This window comes from Myripristis murdjan, chromosome 7 (assembly GCF_902150065.1).
Source record: "Myripristis murdjan chromosome 7, fMyrMur1.1, whole genome shotgun sequence".
In the NCBI taxonomy this organism is placed as follows: domain Eukaryota; kingdom Metazoa; phylum Chordata; class Actinopteri; order Holocentriformes; family Holocentridae; genus Myripristis; species Myripristis murdjan.
In genome coordinates, this window is record NC_043986.1 from 19,841,921 (window position 1) to 19,861,315 (window position 19,395).

A 19,395-nucleotide genomic window follows, 5' to 3' on the forward strand; every position below is an offset into this window, starting at 1 on the left:
AGAAGAGTTACTAGATGTTAGAACTGATCATAACTGATAAACACACTCACAAAAGCATAAGCATTTTCAAACTGGATCCTTGTTTACTATCATTTTACATCATACTCGGGATTTCCTGGGTTAATATCAATGCACAGAATAAGGCCCGATCAAATCCCATCATATTTTGATGGGTTGGTATTGGCTACATGATGCCCAATCAAATCCAGATCAATTTATTTATGACAAGAGCTACTAAAGTGTAAAAATGCAGCCATACTGTAGGCCATTTACTATTGATGCAGTTGTTTAATGAAGTATTACGTTTAATTTGGTTTTACTGATTGATTTAATGATTGATTGACTGATTTGCTTTTACAGATTTTATATCAATCAGAGTGATGGTTGTGGGACACAGCTTTTTAATTGTGTAAAAAAATGATAATGATATTGGCAGGAACTCAGTACCAGCATATGTAGCAGACAGTCAAGATTAAATGACTCGGATCAGAGGGAAACAAAGGTGATCAGGACATCCCTCTATCATACTGACTGATTTGGACCAAAATTCTGTTGACTGCTTCACAACAGAGCAACTAATATCACGCTTACCAATACAGTCCAGGCTAGCAGGCTTCAGAGATCAACCCCAAAACCATCCAGGGTATGTCCTTTTTAACATATTGACACTCTGTCACTCTGTAATGAGACACGTTTTGCACTACTTCCCATATACACTCCTGATCAAAATCTTAAGACCAGTTGAGAAATTGCAAGAATTTACATTTTGCACTGTTGGATCTTAAGAAGGTTCTAAGCAGAGCTTCAAAATTCAAAAAGAAGAAATGGGAGTGAGACAAAAAAAAAAAAAAAAAAAAAAAAATGAGTAAGCAATTTATTGCAAACAACCATTAAACTGAAATAGGTTGTTCATCAGCTGATCAAAAGTTTAAGACCACAGCCTTTAAAATCCCAAATCTTGGCAAAAATGTGGATTCAGTGTCATTTCTGTCAGGTATCCACACTGTCATGACCTCCTGATGGCAAAGGCAAATAAGCTTTCTTGGTAATCACCTCAAAAGTTTGTTTCGGCATGCAGAACTGCATGAGAAAGGTGGCATGTCTCATTACATGGGGGCAATCAATATGTTGAAAAAGACGCGTTTCAGTACTTTATGGATAGATGTTTGGAGCGTCCCTTGGACCTGCTACAGGATTGTATTGGAGGGCAAGCAAGATACAAGTAGTTCTATAGAAAAGTAATAAAAGAGATTTTGGTGAGAGCCAGTAAGGGCCGCATTGTTGGAGCTATGCTCTAAAACAGCAACAAAACTGGTGCCCAGTGGCACTGTGTAACCTTTTTCATACATTCCTTAGTACTGTTGTTGTTGTGAGCCAAAACTGCCTCACCATTGATCCTAGATATGGTCCAGTTGCGTCGGACACTGGGGGGGAAGGTGGGCAGCTCAAAGACAAAGGGTCCAGCATTGGGATCTGTATCAGCATCAGCAGCCGTGATGTTGACACCTTTGGTGTTCCTGTTCATCCGTTCACAGATCTGAGCCTCCCTGGGTACCAGCGCCGGGGGATTGTCATTAATATCTATCAGATAGATCTGCAGAGTGCCTGTGCCACTGGCTGCAGGAGAGCCTGGAAGCAGGAGAGGCAGAGAAAATAGCAGCATAAGGGGAGAAAATGATGACAAGAAGAGATGTGTGGAGTGAAAGGAATGATTGAGTGGAGAAAGGGACAGGCGATGAAGGCAGATGAGGAGAAAGCATATGGTGAGAGAGAGAATTAATGAAAAACAAAAAATATGAGAGAGAAGAGAGAGATGAGGTGAAGGGAAAACAATAAATATATAGTAGTCGCTCCGCTCTGGAGTGAATGAGAGGCTCTCCAAGATGGAGGTTGAAATGATGCAACAGTGAGAGAGGCAGGGGTGCTGGGAGCCAGCGGAGAATTTTTGCTCTTGACAGAAAAACTTCTGACAGTTGTGTTTTCCACCTCCTCTTTTCCCCTTGCAGCCAAATCAAACCCTTCACAATCCATCCTAATACATGCACATTTCACCCAATCAGCGAGTGAGGGGCTTAGGTATAATAATGATGATTGTAACACAATCAAATGAGTCTATGTCTGTATGTATTTTTAAAATACTTTGGGAGTCACCTATGAGTTTGTACACAAAGATAAAGATCTGCCTGCCTGCCATACCAAATGTGTGCACACACTCCCTCTCCCATGCGAAAACAAATTCCTCCAAAACTGTATAGAATCAGCTGAACCGTCTGCATTATACATTAGTTATTGAGACAACACTTATGCCACATATAGGCTGGCATCTGCGCTCATTCATCACTCTTTGCTTGTATCCTTTAAGACTGTACGTTCAGTGCTTATGCATGGGAAGATTTCATCACTTTCATACTGATCTGCCTAGCAACATCTAAACATCTGCCTTGGATAAATAACTCCTGACTGAGTATACAAATAGTTGAACACACTTGAGAATGCTTCACTGAGTTTGCCTCCTTATGACTGTAAGGAAATTTCCTGATGTCCTTATTTGGTCACATCATTCCGTTAGCAAGTGCAAGCAGTGTGAAAGCAACTGCGGTGAATGCAGGCTGTAGTGGCAGTGAGTTCATTATGTTCATTTAAACTCCATATACAATCATTTTGCTTTGTTTGATCCACGTGGCAACTATGAAAATAGGTTGTTTTCTTTGTCAGATTGATGAAAAATAGGCCCATTTGCAACTGTGGGAAATTGAATCTGCAATTTTTTTCATGATTCTTGTATAGTAAAAAATCAGCGCTTGTAGCCCTAATGAACAGCTGATCTTTTGATGAGAGGCATTCACTTTGTAAGTCCCACTTCTGTCTAATTTAGGAATCTGTTCGCCACACAATGTGTTTCATCACGATTGGCTAACAGCTTATTAGGTAGCCCATCTCTATGCTGTCTTCCTCCCTTCTGCAACATGCTTTACAGATAATAAATCTTTGCATGCGCCTATCTTAATTGCAAGAGGATATTATTAAGGATCTTCAAAAGTGCACATGCAGATGTGCACATGTTGCTAATTAGGTAACTAGGAAAGTGGCTATATTCTCTAATACACATCACATAAACTCATGGATTTTGTCCAACACTAACCCAACCCACCAAAACAACAACAAACGAAAACTAAAATTAACAGAAGCAGTGGAAAAGCACATACATTAAAAACATACAGGGTGACAACACATATTTTTCCAGTAACCTACATAGCAAGTAACAACAAATGGACGTGCACATGATCAAACAAAATATTTAACACTAATGTTACATTTGTATCCACTGTAGCTTCAAGTTTTAAGATTGTTGAGGTAATATGAGAGGTTACAGATTTTAGGATGATGCAAAGTAGGCAAGCACACTGTCATTCTTAGACCATTATAACAGGCAGTCTCTTTTTCTCTCGCTGTCTCAGTTCAGCTGAATTGAATTGCACTGAATTGAATTGAATTGAACTGAAGTGAATTCCGTTATCGTTTCATTGGCATGACTGCATCACGTACAACACTGCCAAAACATTGTGTGAGAAAAACAGATGAAGAGGTATCAAAAATCCAGTCTTATGACAAAATTAATTAACTTTGACAATATTCATATTGTCTTTGCTGTAGACATAAGTGCATTTTTGGATAAAAGAAACTGTAATTATTTAATAATTACAAACATTGCTTCAAGAATTTGTGTAATCAAAGGAGAGAAGGAAAAACTCTCTCTCTCTCTCTCTCTCTCTCTCTCTCTCTCTCACACACACACACACACACACACACACACACACACACACACACACATACAAGTTCCATCTGAGGCCATTTGCATTGATTGAAAAGAGCAACAGACCATCAGCAACAGCATTTTAGAGAATTGAAAGTAAAGAATAGAGGCTTTCAGCAATCAGCGAGCAAGATAGCAGAGCAGGGCAGGGGGGGAAAAATACATGCATATATGTGTGTGTGTATGTGTGTGTGTGTGTGTGTGTGTGTGTGATGTGAGCTTGAAAGACTAGCTGTGAAAATACTGCACTGAAAAACTGGAGGAAAGTCAGAAGTGAGTCCTCAGCAGTATAAGCTCAGGGCTGTTTATTGAGCGTGTGTCAGGGGGCGACGACCCTTGGCTGCCTCCAATTACGAGTCATTTCCCTGCCACGCCCCACTGGCTGAGCCAATGGTTAGAAGGGAGCAGCCCCGGGGTCTGTCTCTGGGTTGAGATAAGGGCAATGTAATTTACAAAGATTTATGCAAAGCTGACAGATCTGCCAATTAAACATGGCAACAGAGCAAGACATTTGACACAAGAGGAGTCACACATCTCAATGTGGCTTCACAAGAGATAAAGACAAGGGAGTAGGAGGGGGTGGGGGGTCACCGTGCCCCTCAACAATTTGAGTCCTGACCACCTGGTGCTGCTGCTATTAATATTCCACAACACTAAATAAGGTACCGAGTGTACAGATGCTGCAGGGTGGTTAGACAAACACCCAGTGCATGCATGAAAAGGCAGTGTAGAAACTTGTAATTATTAACTGCCAGGTATGGTAGTAACTCAAAATGTCATAAAAATTTTGCTCTAAATGGGTCAAAATGTAGTTCCCAGATGTTGTAATAGCAACAGGTTATTATATTAATATTATTATAATTATCACTTTACGACTGCCACATATTTTTTAACTAATAACAGGGTAATTATATTATACCTCGAGTCATTATATCCTTATTCTGACAACATACGACTATTATTAGTCATCTTTGCATTGTTTGTTAAAATTGCCTTAACCCTTATGATAATTATTTCCAATAATTTGATATTATTACAATGATCATACATACATGAACATATAAATTCATAGATTTACACACACGGAAACACATACATATTTAAATCTACACGTGCACACACACACACACTCACTCATACACACATGCTAGGAGGCACATGCACACATATGCTAGCAGGCACAAACACACACACACGCGCGCGCACACACACACACACACATGCTAGGAGGCTTCCCCATTCTGCTGGTTTGTTAATCCAAGCCATGTATGGGGGACATGTGGAAGCAGCTTGCCACAGCTGATAGGAGAATTATGTGGGTTTTAACCAGCTAAATAAATAATTATGTTTGTGTAAATTCCTCAAAAGGATTTGTATTAACTCTCTTTTTTTTTTTTTGATGGTGGCTCAGAGATTTGAAGCATGGAAAAGGGACTTGTAGCAAGCTTACCATATGCTGTTTGAAGAAAAACATAAACAAAAGCATAGGTGTTTTGAAAGGAAAAAGCATGTGTCAGAGGGCTGTCTGAGGCAGACAGATTTTGCAGGGGGGCAGACGCGTTAATATGGTAGCGGCACGACTGTACTTCTCACCATACTGTCACCGCCTCTCTGTCCCCCATCCTGCCATCCTTACAGTCTCACACCACCCCCAGCACTTCTTACCATAATCCCTCTCACATTATGACGACTGGCACTCCAGCAACACCCACATAGTCAGTCTGATGCAGCCACACACACACACACACACACACACACACTCAGACACGCACTACCACTTGAACCGCTGGCATCCCATCTTTTTATCTAGCTATCGTTCCAAAATCTGTCAAATCTCATGGCAAGAGGGCTCTAAATATTTACCACTCAGAGGCCACTCAGATTAAAAAAAAACCCCAACTACTACCACTACTGCTACTAATAATAATAACACCAAAATCCCCCATAGAGCTGAGCTTATTCCTGTTTCCTTTACCTGAGGGTGCAAATGGAAGTTTATAGGCTAATAAGTTTCTGAAGGGACAAGGCAGACTGAGAAAGTAAGGCAAAGTTATTGAAATGATGAAGAAGGACAGAGAGTGACAGGAACAGGAAGACAGGGAGTAAAAATCCGGCTGGTGGAAGCGAGAAAGCGGATGTTTGTGAAGTCTTAACGACGGGAGTGTGTCAACCCTAATATATTTGCTCTCTAATCCGGCCCCCTATCCCCTCTCAACAAAAACAACACAGGAAGTTACACATCATGGTCTCTGACACTGTCAATCAAGGCAAACAGATGTACCCAAACAAGCGCACAAACACACAAACTCTCTCTCTCTCTCTCACACACACACACACACACACATATATATATATGTACATACGTAAAACCACTCGCACGCACTCACACATGCTCACACACTTGTGTTTCAAATCCGCCATGACTTGAGGTAAATACACCAATGCACTGCACGTCACCGATAAGGCAATTTGGGAGGGAAAAAGCATTCACTATTTGTTTGAGAAAAAGCACTTGCTGCCACTTGAAAAAAGAGAGAGAACTTGCTTGTTTGCTGTGATTGAGTTTGTGCTCGGTTAAGCTTGGGGTTTCGACTTTGAGGCAGAACAAACAATATATGCTACATGAATTGTGATGGGCAGAAAAGGGAGAGGAGAGGAGGGGAGGGCAGGGGAGAGGAGAGAGTGGATCGATACGGCATGACCAAAAGGGCTGTAATGGTTCAATAAACCCACGGTACGGTTTTTACTACCTTTTTTGGGTCTTAATTTTGGTTGTGGTTCGGTTTATTTTGTACATTAGGAAGACAAAAACACCACCATTTCTCTGTATTTTGCAAAAATACTTTTTTTTTTCATTCAGAGATATGGGATGACACTATACGAAATCAACAAATATTCTTTCAAAGGCATATATCTACAATGACACTTAAACTTTAGTGTTTGGTTGTGTGGCTCTCCTGCAACACACACAAAATATAATGAACACTCACGGTCTTGTAACTCTCTTACTCTTACAACCCCAGAGTTCAAACTTGAGAACTTTGTAGAGCTTATTGTGTAGCGTTTTTTTTTTTTTTTTTTTTTTTTTACGATTCGATTTTACACCTCTATTGAGCAACTGGGTGAATCCAGGACTGTCATTTATAACCCAGCTGCTCCTGGCATGAGCACCCAGCATCCCTGTATCCCTGTATCCCTCCCTCTATGCCCACACAAAATGTTTCTTTTTTATTTATTTCTTATTTAATCTTATTTAATCAAGTTCGTGATTTTGTTTTCAAGACAGAACTGAAAACAAAACAAAACAAATGACAAAAATCAAACAATATAATTCGGTCACACGCTCCAGCTGTCACACAATCAACTATTTTTTTTCTTCTCCCGGGGAAAAATCCTGGGAAAGTCGACTACTTGCTCTTTTCTAGCAACACCCAGTTTCTCTTTCACAGTTACATGCTTTCATTTGCTGCTGCTCTGGAGTAACTGGTTAAATGTCAAGGGCTCCTCCATAGTGGGTGTTGAGGCAGGCCTCTGTCAACCTACCACTCACAAGTTCAAGACTAAACATGTAATTATGTAGTAAATTATAAACAAATCACAAATGTTACAGAAACTGTGACATACCATTTCACTGTTAGCCAAGGGAATATGGCTTCCACGAACCCTATATCGCCTTATATAAACTTGAATAATAAAGAAGCATTTGGTCTTACACCTTCACCTGGACAGCCAGCACCACTGCAAGTGTTTTTAAAGCAACACCACTGCTTTAAAATCACCGAAGCAGACCAGACACCATAATTTCCAAGTAATTTCAAAGTGTTTTGCATACTGTTCCAATTTCCATTTACGTGCTGTGCCAGAAACTGGTTCAATCCTGAAATGAGTTGAGAATTTATGCATGGATTATTTAAAACTTATCAGTCCTGAGATCTGATACCATAATTACTGAATTTCAAAGAGAGTAAAGATATGAGATACAGGGATAGCTTCTAAAGCAGAAGCTTCCAGATAAATATAATGCAGTGTGACTTCCCTCCTTGTTGTTGAAGACCAGCCAACTTTATGAATCATAATGATGAATCTGAAATTTAACTCCTGTAATAAAATGCAAGACGCTGTGATAAACCGCATCAAATAGCTTGAGTGTGAAGGGGTCAGCAAAACAAAATGTCCTGTTCACAAAACACAGACTTGAGTGATATGAACAATACATACAATGTGTATGTAATCTGTATGTGAGATATCTGAATTGTCCACTGTTTTTTCCATTATCAAATGAGAGACATTCTTTGCCATGGGCGATAATTATATTTTAATATTTTTAGTTTATAATAATTCTTACAATATTAATTCCGAACTTCAGATTGTGTTGCTTAATGAACTGTGCAGGGGCTTTAATATATTACGAGGAAATGACGACGAAAGCTCCATGAAAATAAGAAGGGGTGAATAAATGAGACTCTGGACTGAAGAAAGAACCTTGATCCCAGCTATTTTCCATTTTACTGAATGGCTCAATGATGCACTGCATACATAAAAACAAACACTTACCATTGTCCGTTGCCAGGAATGTGGCTTCATAGATATTGTTTTTGACATAGATGGACTCTCGGTCAAGAGTTGCCGTGGTCACTATCTGACCGTTGGTTCTGTTGATGGACAGCCAGTCAGCGGGGTCGTTCAGCTTTGAATACCTAAACACACACCGGGGCAGATCAATGGGAGAGTTAGCGCTACTGTTTGCATGTGTACAAGCGGTTAATACCCCCCCGGCCCCCCAACCCTTTCCTTTGTGGTTCGGCCTCCAAGGGCAAAAACAGATTGCCCACACACACATACTCACAAAATCGCACCACCCTGACCTTCACACCGTTTAATTCTTCATTGACTTCTTCTCCAGAGCCTGCAGCCTACAGTCAATTTCACCTCATTTTCCACTCCCCTGTACCAAGCGTTGAAGTCAATTACCTCCCCAGTTAAGCACTACTGCAACTGTGTGTGTATGTGTGTGTGTGTGTGTGTGTGTGTGTGTGTGAGTGGGTGGATATAGGTTGCATGCACAGATTCAAATGAATATCTTGCTTACGCTGGAAAAGAGAAACTGTATGGACTGTATGACAATGTTAGAAACTGTATATTTTTCCATTTTCTGTGTCTGTTTGTAAGTGTGTGTGTGTGTGTGTGTGTGTGTGTGTGTGTGTGTGTGAGCGCACACAGCGAGGGTGTGGGTGAAAGGCTGATATGATGTGGGTACTGTTCATCAAACAAGAGAGTGGATGTGTGAGCAGGTGAAGACAACACCCTGGGATAGAGGGCAGGAGAGGAACAAGGGATCAACTCCAGGATTTAACCCCAATCTCACTCTGATCTATCCGTTCCTGTTTCCCAGGCTCTGTTGCTTTTGGCTTGCTCCACGATTTCAATTCTATCTGATCTCACTCAACCCGCACTACCTCGCCTCATCTTCCTACGCTTCCGTATTCATACATTCCCCCATCCCTGTCCGAATGTTCTCATCTTTGTCTCTTTCCCTCTGTGTTTCAGGGTTCATCACCCGACATCTCTCTGGCGGCAATCTCACTTTTGTATGTGCAACATCGTCTGAGCGCTGGTGACTCTTTGGCCTTACCCAACGAGGTTTCTGCATCTATCCGATTTCATTTACTGAACGTCTCTCCGGGCCATGCAGTCATGTAGTTATGTGACATATATTTTCAACTTTAAAGCCACCTAAACTGAAATGGATTTGACTGTAACCTTGCTTTTATATTCTGTGAATCAGGTGTGCATACAGTAACTGCGCAGCCCACTTGTTTATTCATGTGAGATTAAATACTCCCTGTACATTCCTGCCTACTTGGAGGAGAGTGCATGCCTTGACTGGAGGGATGGGTGGAGGTGGGAGGTGGGAGGGGTGGGGGGCTGACAAAGGGTCTAATCTCATGTCTCCTGCAGAGAGGGTGGTGGGATTTTCCCAGCAGGCAGTGGGCAAGATCCCAGGCGAAGCGCAGTGTGGGGAAGCGGATCAGAGAGATGACATTCCCGCACTCCGGAGTGGTTCACTGTGGCTAGCCGGGCCCATGGCCACTGACTGGCAAACTGTGAAATCACCACTGGGACCAGAGTGTGTCCATCACAGTGGGGGCGGGATAAAAGGGCGGAGAACACAGTCAGGGAAGGTTGGGAAAGGAAACAGGACTAGGGAGAAGGGGAATTCCCACGAAGCAGCATGTCCGTATGATGTGCTTTTAATACCCTCATTAAGATCAACTTGATACTTACAACCCAACGATAATTTGCTACAGTGTGTTTCGTTCAACTGCATGTATTTTGGCTCTGCCAAGCCAAACAGAGTATCTCCGTGTGCGGTGGAAGAAAACTGTTCTCTGTCTTTCCAGTGGGGGGCAGACTAACCTGAGCTCCTCTCACTGAGCAAGGGAATTCATAACTCTTGGGGGGTCAAGAACAGAGGAGAAGAAAACGGAATAGAGAAGGGGAAGAAAATGGTGTATGAGAGAGAGAGAGAGAGAGAGAGAGAGAGAGAGAGAGAGAGAGAGAGAGAGAGAGAGAGAGAGAGAGAGAGAGAGAGGGAGAGAGAGAGAGAGGAGAGAGAGAGAGAGAGAGAGAGAGAGAGAGAGAGAGGGAGGGAGAAATCAAATGAAGTTTCTCCCAGTTCCACCACTAAGATCTATCAAAGCCCAATGGAACCTATTCTTTCTCAGGTTATCATAAAAGGCCATAACTCAAAGGTTTGTTCCCAAAGCCAGGCCCCCGGCCCTCCACTCTTTAATTAAGTCTCCTGACCAGTCCACAATGCAGAAGTAATAAACCTTATATGAAGAAAATTAAGTCCACAATGATCCTTCCAGCTGAGCCAATGCATTAAAAAGACAATCCACTGTATAATTAGTCATTTTCTTAAGGGAAAAAAAAAAAAAAAATCAGGTAGGTTAAGGGCGGCTCAGTGGGATATTGAATTGCTGATCTCAATCTCTAGTTTGCTTCAGATGCCCATTTCCCCCTAATTAAATTCTTTGCTCTGGGATCAGGCTTTTCTGATGGCATTCAATTAAATGATAGGGCTACGCTGGCCATTAGAAAGAAGCCTCAGAAAGGACCCAGAATGTTTTTGTTTACAATCCCAGCTGTCAACAACACTGCTGTTGGCAAATGGCAGTCCCAATCGCTAACTTTTTAATGAAGTGTTGTGCCACTTTCTATTTTCTGGGAAAGGTAAACAGTTCCTGTTTACCCCACTGCTTTTTGGGAGGAAATATCTGGTTAAAATGTTACACTTTGAGTGAAAGTTTTACCATTCCTTCCTGTGTCTTATTTCCAATGCATCCCCAAGCACTCCTCTAGCCCAAAGTTTCTCTCATTTGGGAGTTGGTTGGCATGCGAGTATGGCTGGGTATATGATTAAGCCTGGCAGGTTAGTGATCTTAGCAAGCAGCAGGGAGAGGTATGACATTTATTTTTCAAACCCCCGACCCTGAGGATGAAAAATGCATGTCTCAAGCTCAGCCAAGGCGGTTTGGGTAATCATTTATGCCAGTGTCTCCAATCCCATGTCTCGACCTTACTGGTCGGTGTCTGACAGGTGATGCATGATACCTTACTCTCCTGCCCCCCCGTCCCTGTCCACATCGTACCCTCCAACCCCAAGAGGACACTGTCAGTCCGTCCGTCCTCTGATAAGCACCTGTCAAGTTCAAACCTTGACCTGACCCCCCTTCCGCCATGTCTTTTTCCTCCTTACTTGGGACATTTACAGCTCTCTCTAAATCTTCCCACGGCATCTCTTGCTTGCCTATCACCACCATCCATTTAAGAAGACATATAGCTCTTTGTCATATGCAAAGAAGTGCCCCATAAATTACATGCAACGTGAACTGGTGTCAAAACGAAATGTCTCTTCCTAGTCACATGCAAATAGACACGTCAACTAACTATTTGATCGATGGGGACAGGCGTGTACACTGAGATCAGGTCTGTGTGGAGATGAAAGCATAATACAGTGATAGTACAGAGTCAGCATAATACAGGGTTTTTTGCTGATTGGCAGGAGTGATCCCATGATTATCTATTTTGTCTCATGGCTTTGTTTTTGGTTCAGAATAAGAATCCAAGAGATGAGGGGAACAGCTGTGATTAGTGTCCTTGCATAACAGTTCAGAGCAGTTACCTTTTATGGAGCTGATGTAAGGCAGGGGGATTGATAGAGATCCTATCCAGATGGATGTGAATGGATGATGTGGAGGATTTGCCATCCCAGAAGTCCTACTTGCTCATTTGATGAGAGCAAAACAAGGAAGTTTGGGGTGTGTGTGGGTGCGCATGTGTGCGTGTGTGTGTATGAGTAGGTATGTGTGAAGGAGACCATGACAGAATGCAGTTTTGCTTGTGCAAGGCAAACTTATTTCTAAGATGGACTGCTGTATCAAAGTGGTCTTGGAAAACAAGGAGTAAGCCAGAGAGGTGAAAGTGAATTTAACAGGGTGAGAGAAGGAAGTGAAAAAGAGAAAGAGATATATAGAAGAGAGGGAGGGAGAGAGAGAGAGAGGGACAGAGAGAGAGAGGGAGAGAGAGAGCCCAGCTGGTGACTTTGGCGTCTTCCTAAATTATAATGTACACCCAATTTACTCTCATTTGCTGTGAAATTAGCTGGGAAATTTGTTTAGATCTTTTCCCCGGAGAAAATGGTAAGGAAGGGGCTGGTGGAGTGTGAGGGTTGGAAGGAGGTGGTATTAATGTCATATGCACAGCCATGTTATCAACTCAATTGCCATGCAATACTGTACCAGTTATAAATCACATTAATACACCCATTGTATTGTACCCTAAAGACAGACTCTATGAGGAAACGTGTGCACTCCTGCATTTGCGTGATCATAATCTAAAGGCGCTGCTCTTTGCAACGTCGATACGTAGCCAAGCGAACTTAATAGATTACCTCTGAGTTTGAACGGCCATAATGCAATCACTGCTACTGTCAAGTTGACAGCAGGACTGAGGAAAGGCCAGCTGGTCATTTAAAGGTTGGCTTACATTTAAAAGCCACAGAGCCTTAGTGCAGAGCAAGAACACTGCAGGTGGACAGAATGCTGTGTCAGGCCTTTGGGCTCAGGCCAGCTGTTCTCCTCCTCTCTCGTCTCCCTCACTCTCTCCCTCTCCCTCTCTTTCTCTCTCGCTATATGTGTGCGTGTGTATGTGCGCACCTGCATGCATGTACTAATGCAACCTATAGAATATACACACCTCTGATTACCCTGGAGGCTGGTGCTCCCTATTAACCCTCTTACCCTCCTTACTCCGAGTTCTGTGTTGGCTCATAAACTTTGCACAGTGAGACTTGGAGAGATGGATAATGCCAGAATATAGTCCCATCCCCGAACCTTGACCCCTAACTACTGAGATGGAACCTGTCCAGGAGGCATTTTAGCCTGCTGCTGGTGCAGATGGAGGGAGGATTTTTGCCAGGCATACACTTACAGAGCAGCTAGCTACAATTTAAGGTTCAAGTGGATAGCACTGTTCCAGACTGACCATGCACAACAGAATCTAATCTTCCACAGTGGGGGTGACATAGTGAAATAGTATGCCCACACTGCAAAAAACATCCATCTTAACAAGTCATTGAGTCTTATTTTCAGTCTTAAACACCTTGTAGGACAAGTGAAAAAATGTCAACCCACTTGCTTCCTGTGCAGTTTCACTTGTATAAACAAGTATAAATATGGCAGAATAAAGCAGAGTAAGGCAAATCAAGAAAACAACAACTGATAAAAAAGGAAACAATCAGCACAGGAAACAAGTGGGAGTATCTCATCCCACTAACAGATTTTTCACACTTGTTTTCAGAAAAAAAACAAGAATATAACACTGCATGTGAAATGCAACTACATGACTTGCAGTGCATTCTGTAGTCTGATTTCAATCTGGTCAGTCCGTACCTGATGCTCTGCTGCATCTGCAGTCGGTCGGGGTCTGAGGCTGAGAAGGTGGTCAGGCTGGTGCCAGCGGGGACGCCCTCCTCAAAGCGGATGTGTTTAGGGTTTGTGGGAAAGTAAGGAGGCTCGTTGACGTCCTGCACAGATATGGTGACCCCAGCTGTGGACTGCAGTGAGGACTGGATGCCACTGGCCAGGTGGGCCTGGTTGGACACCACTACCGTCAGCATGAAGGCACGGTTCATCTCAAAGTCGACCGGCTGGAAGGGTGAAGGAAGGGCGAGCAGAAGAAAAGTCAGAAAAGTGGCGAAAACTTTCAAAGCTATTAGTTTCCAGTGCTTCCGTAAGAGAATACTCAAAGGCAGTTTGCAAAGCATGCCATCTAGCAGCATCGTGTCCATCAGCACTCTCACACGCACATCCTCCATAGTATTACCTTCACACAATGCAATATGTCAGATTCTGTTTCTGTCTGAACTTTTTGAGGTCAGTGGGAAGAATAGCTAAATGTCAATCTAGGTAATGATGAACACATTCTCTATATGTGAAACTGCAATCTCCACTATCTATTTTCTGGTAAATAAAGGGAGAAAATAAATCTCTTTCCTCATTTCTTGGGTTTATTTTTGTCTTTCAAGCGGATCCAAGCAATGCTATGCATAGCCGGGATAAATGTTATGGTGACTGCAATGTTAAAGCCCCTATCTTCATTTCTCCTCTTTTCTAATGTGGCTGGAAGAATCTGCGTGGAAACTTGTATATGATAAAGGAAATGATAAATTAACAGATATGGTGCTGAGCAGTCCTTGGATGAACTGTGCCCGTTTTATCTCTAAGCTCTGAGGACCCCACCCCCCTCAAATTAAAAAAAAAATAAATAAATAAGTAAAAAAAAAACATTTTGAGCATATGTGTATGGTCTGTTGGGGGTTCTGCTGGCTGAACCTAAACCAGAGTGACAGCTCTGCACTCTCCTAATGAAGACTGCACGTTCAGGTTCAAATAACAGTAACAAGCCAGGAAAAGAAAAAAAAATAAAAAGCATTGCTGCTTGTAGATGCCACTCGTACATTGCTAGATCGGCAACTGATGATTTCCTCCAAAAGGCTTGTGCCTGTTGCTCTTGATGGTGATGATAATGACTTTGAGCACATCTGTATGTTGAATTGCCTTAATGTTATCAGTGGACTGTGTGGAAACATTGCGCTGACCAGGCAGCTTGGCCGACAAGTGCATTGGAGTAGATGTATGTGTATGTGTGTGTGTGTGTGTGTGTTACAGCATGCCTGTGTGCGTGCATGTATATACTATGGGTATACTATGGGAGTGAATCTAGGCACATGTGTGTTTGTCTGTGACCCTATGGTGCACTGGGATCCCATTTACAGGCTGGCCACGCTCAAGGCTCTTTGATCCACAGCCAGCAGTATTCTGAGCACAGGGAGGTCCTGAGCATAGCTGTAGGCGGACTAAAACACACACACACACGTGAGCACACACACACACACACACACACACACACACACCCTGAAGGATGCCAGAGGGGTGAGAGGTCAGCAACATGGCATCCATCTTTTGCCCATAAGCCATCATACATCTTACATCTCCTCTACATCACTCCGCTCATTCCTCTTTCCCTTTTACTTAATTTGTTCCGCCTTACTTTAACATCCCATCTCCCCCTCTTTTCACCTCTGGTCCTCCTCTCCCTGTGATCTACAATCCGCCTTCAGCGCACTTCTCTCCTCCTCTCCACTCCCTCTGTCATTCTCCGTGTTCATCATAAGCTGTGATTTACATATCTTAATGACTCATTCAAACCGAGCGGGTGTGTTTGTGTGTTTTTTTTATGCGTACTTGTTTGTGTACCGACTCTATTACCATTCTCCAAAATGAGAGTGCCGTCTCATAACCCCCCTGGAGAATAGTCTAAATGTGTGACATGTTCTGGTTAAGACCTCAGCCCTTGTTTACAGAAGAGCCTGGGTCCCTAGTGGGGGATTGCAGCATACCTAGATGTCAATGGGATTTGATGATGTGTCTGTAGCAGCTGCAGCGGCCTTAGAAACAGCAACACCAAGGCAGAACCTTCTCGCAGCTTCTCAGCATTACCTATCACATTTCGTCTGATGTAAAACCGATTAGGGTTGCTAACCATTCAAGCTCCTGTTCCCTGTAGCGAGTCAAAGCCTCTCTGTTTACTCGTTGAGACAGTCTATTCCTTGTTCTTCCCAGGGGGCGTCCTGTCTCTTATTTTATGATTTCCTGATAACCTCCCATGGGCCACTACTGAAGCTTACGGCTGCCCGGCTGCCTGCTGAATCTTACATCAGGGAGTGAGTGGAGAGGAATGGATTATAAAAGGCAGTCATCTAGAGATAATGAAGAGAAGCAAAATGCCAATGCTCAGTGCTCAGGGTGCTATGGGAATTGCAGGGAGATGTTATTGCTATTTTTCTAAATATTATTGTGGGATATTAGATCAGATTTGGAGGAGTCAGAGACACGAGGAGAATACCCCTGGGTCCTCAGGGTCATGTAAATAAACAAGTTCTTTCTGCAAAACACATGTGACATTATAAACATATTTAAGCCATTCAAGGTTGAACCCACACAGACATGAACAAATCCCATATAGAAAAAGTACATACATTGTACACATATAGACATACCAAATACCTCTTTATACATGTTAATATCGTATGCATAGAATGTAAACATGCCCTACTTTTATATGGATATGTACTATTATCCGTTCTGCAATTTCCCTGTGGATAAATGGGTCGAATAACGTAACAACCCAAGCTTAACGTTAACGTAGCAAGCTGTTACAAGACAAGGCTTTGTTGTTGCTGTCATTTACCACAGCTGCTAGAACATTATGAGTGCATAAAAACCATTGCCTTTGTAATTGAGAAATCAATACCTAATTTGCTGCAATGGTCTCGCCAGCTATTGTGTTTAAGTCTGTGTGTGAGCGTATGTGCTGTTTCTGAAGGGCACAAGAGCCTCCAATCACTCAGCTGGACACGAGGGGACTTTTGAAAGACAAGACCCCAAATCCGTCCTAAGGTCCACCGGGGAAACGGGGCTGATACGCAACACGGAAACATGAAAATACTTTATCTTGCGACTTAACCTCTATAGGGGTCAGAAGCTGGGCTTTTGCGATGACTGTCTGGCATCTTACCTTCACCACGGTGACCATGCCATCGTTGGAGACGGGGTCAGTGCGGATGGTGAAGTGTCCTGAAGGGTCTCCGCTGATGATCCTGTAGATGGCGTTCCAGTTGGGCGAGTGAGGCTGGTCAGCATCTATCACCGTCAGGTTTGCCACCACCACGTCCACTCGATTCTCTGGGACCTCACCAGAAAACTGAGGAGAAAGGCAAAGAGTAAAATGTTTCCCCCTTTTATTATACGCCAGCCTACATATCTGTACTCTGATTATAACTGAGAGATGCAATCTCATATAAGCAATTTGAGGGTGGCGTTTTTTATGCCATCGAGTGCCTGTCTCTCTTTTTTCTCCATGCAGCAACTAACCCTCCTTTCTGGTTTTCAGGTGCCATAACTTTAATGATCCCACTCTTCCCACACCTGAGTGGTAAACAAGCAGTAAACACACAAGCAGTCGCACACACATGAACACACACAAGCACACACACAAGAGCGCTGTTCCAATTTCAATGTTTTTGCCTTTCCTGCATTCCCATCCCCATCCTTGATGAGCAATAATATTCCATTCCTTTGAAAGCCGGAGTGACAAGGGAGGATAGGGTGGATGAATAGAAAGGAGGCTGCAGTAGGGAGGGTTGAAACAGCTGTTTGAGTCTGTATGAGTGGCTTTTAGATGTCCCTTTGCTGTACAAACACATGTGCTTTGTCCTGATAAGCCTGATGAGGAGTGAGCCGCTGTCTGTCATGTGTCTGTTATGGTGGGGATTGATCAAAGCCAGGGGATAAAGCGCACAAACGCGAAACAACAACAGCAACGGCCACTAGATTGCTACCCCCCAAAAAACTCCTACCAATCCCAGCCCCACCTACAGTACAGGACCACCCCATCATCTCTGAACAATTAACAAAGGGGGTCAGAGGGTGAGTGTGTTGTGTGTTGGCGTGTTTTGGCCTCAACGGGAGGCAACAGGCGATGTGGCACCACACAGTCACCGTGTCGCCATGGGTAACAGCCGTGAAAGAGTCACTGAGCCGCTTATGTGAGTGTAGGATATCTAAGAGCAAAGCCCCAGACCAAACACTCCAACAGACCATAATACCCTGCCTGGCAACCCTCACATCAACCCAGCAAACAGCCGACAGCAGCGGACAGATTAGGGGGTTGTGTCAGGAGAGCTGTTCAGAGACTCAATGACATTCTTAAGACAACAGACAAGTCCGGGTGGTCTTGATGCACTGCCTACATTGGATAAGTAGCCAGGCTGTAGTATGTTTGTGTGAAAGCGTGTTTGTGTGTATGAGTGTGTGTGTGTGTGCATGCCCGCGCCTGCGTGCGTGTGCGGTTTATTACTGTGGTCTGGCTCAGGTACTCCCCAGTGGCAGTTCAATAAAAAAAATGACTTTTTTTCTGAAGGAGGTGGCATTAAAAACGAAGAGAATCCATAACTCCGCTTCTCACTCAGAGACAGCTCTTGACCTCCTAAGGGTCCCTGAGGGTCTTTCTCAACTCGCAGTAACAGCTAAAGGCTTGTGTTAACCAGGTCTGATATGGAAGACTTTGAAGGGTTTAACACAGCTCTTATAATCAATATCCCAGTTTAAGATTCCTCTTCTCATAATCTCTTTACTCTGTTAAACCGTACAATTGCTCTGTGTCTCCTTCTCTTTTTGACCCTCACTCTCTTTTTGGTACAACAGCAGTAAACTGGCCCTCTAATGGCATCATTTTCAATAATGGATGGTTATATGGTAATTGTGATTTTTGAACAGACACGCACCCATTCTTTGTTAATCTCTCTTGGAAAAAAAAAACCTTTGAATTTGTCACCGTCCTTGACTGTAACTCTCACTGATTCATTAGCTGAGTGCTACTTTGACTGTGACTAAATCTAACTTGTTTGATAGCAGGGCACAGCAGCTGTGTCCTTTCCGATAATTAAATGCAATAAGACAATGGTCATTGTCAGCAGAGGCTGAGGTATTCTGTGATCAGATATTCAACACTTTTCTCTTCCCTTCTTTCCAAGTGATGCTGTATCTCACCCCTAACTGTTGAAATAAAGGAGAGGAGGGGTGCAGGGGAGGAGGCTCTTTGATTATAATTGGCTCAGAGTACAGTTGGCTTTCTTGCTACACTTGACAAAGCACCTCATGTCAACACCCCCATCCCACTGTCACTATCTTGGCAGTGGGGAAAGAATAGAGGAGACAGAAGGGAGGAGACAGGAGAGATGTGACAGGGAACTTTATCATTGGGACTTGAGGATGGGTAGCAGGATGGAGGCCAAGGAGGTGCAGCACAGGGATACCTCTGATTACCTAATCAGAAAGTATAGGGCTTTCAGTACTACAGTATGAGACCTCCCATAGTCAACGGGCTGTAGACTAGGTTTGCTATGCATAAACAAACAAACAGACAGATAACTTTCTTCACTTTATCCCATCTAT

General features: G+C 43.1%; 1 protein-coding gene across 1 annotated transcript in view; it reads right to left on the reverse strand.

Moving 5' to 3' along the window:
- LOC115362678 (cadherin-4-like) overlaps positions 1-19,395 on the reverse strand; it is a 241,293-nt gene that overhangs the window by 9,301 nt on the left and 212,597 nt on the right. Inside the window, exons 10-13 of the mRNA XM_030056714.1 lie at positions 16,958-17,143; positions 13,771-14,027; positions 8,369-8,511; positions 1,390-1,629 (exon numbers count right to left, since the gene is read on the reverse strand). Of these exons, the coding sequence (XP_029912574.1) occupies positions 1,390-1,629; positions 8,369-8,511; positions 13,771-14,027; positions 16,958-17,143 (826 nt within the window). The remainder of the gene's footprint in view (positions 1-1,389; positions 1,630-8,368; positions 8,512-13,770; positions 14,028-16,957; positions 17,144-19,395) is intronic.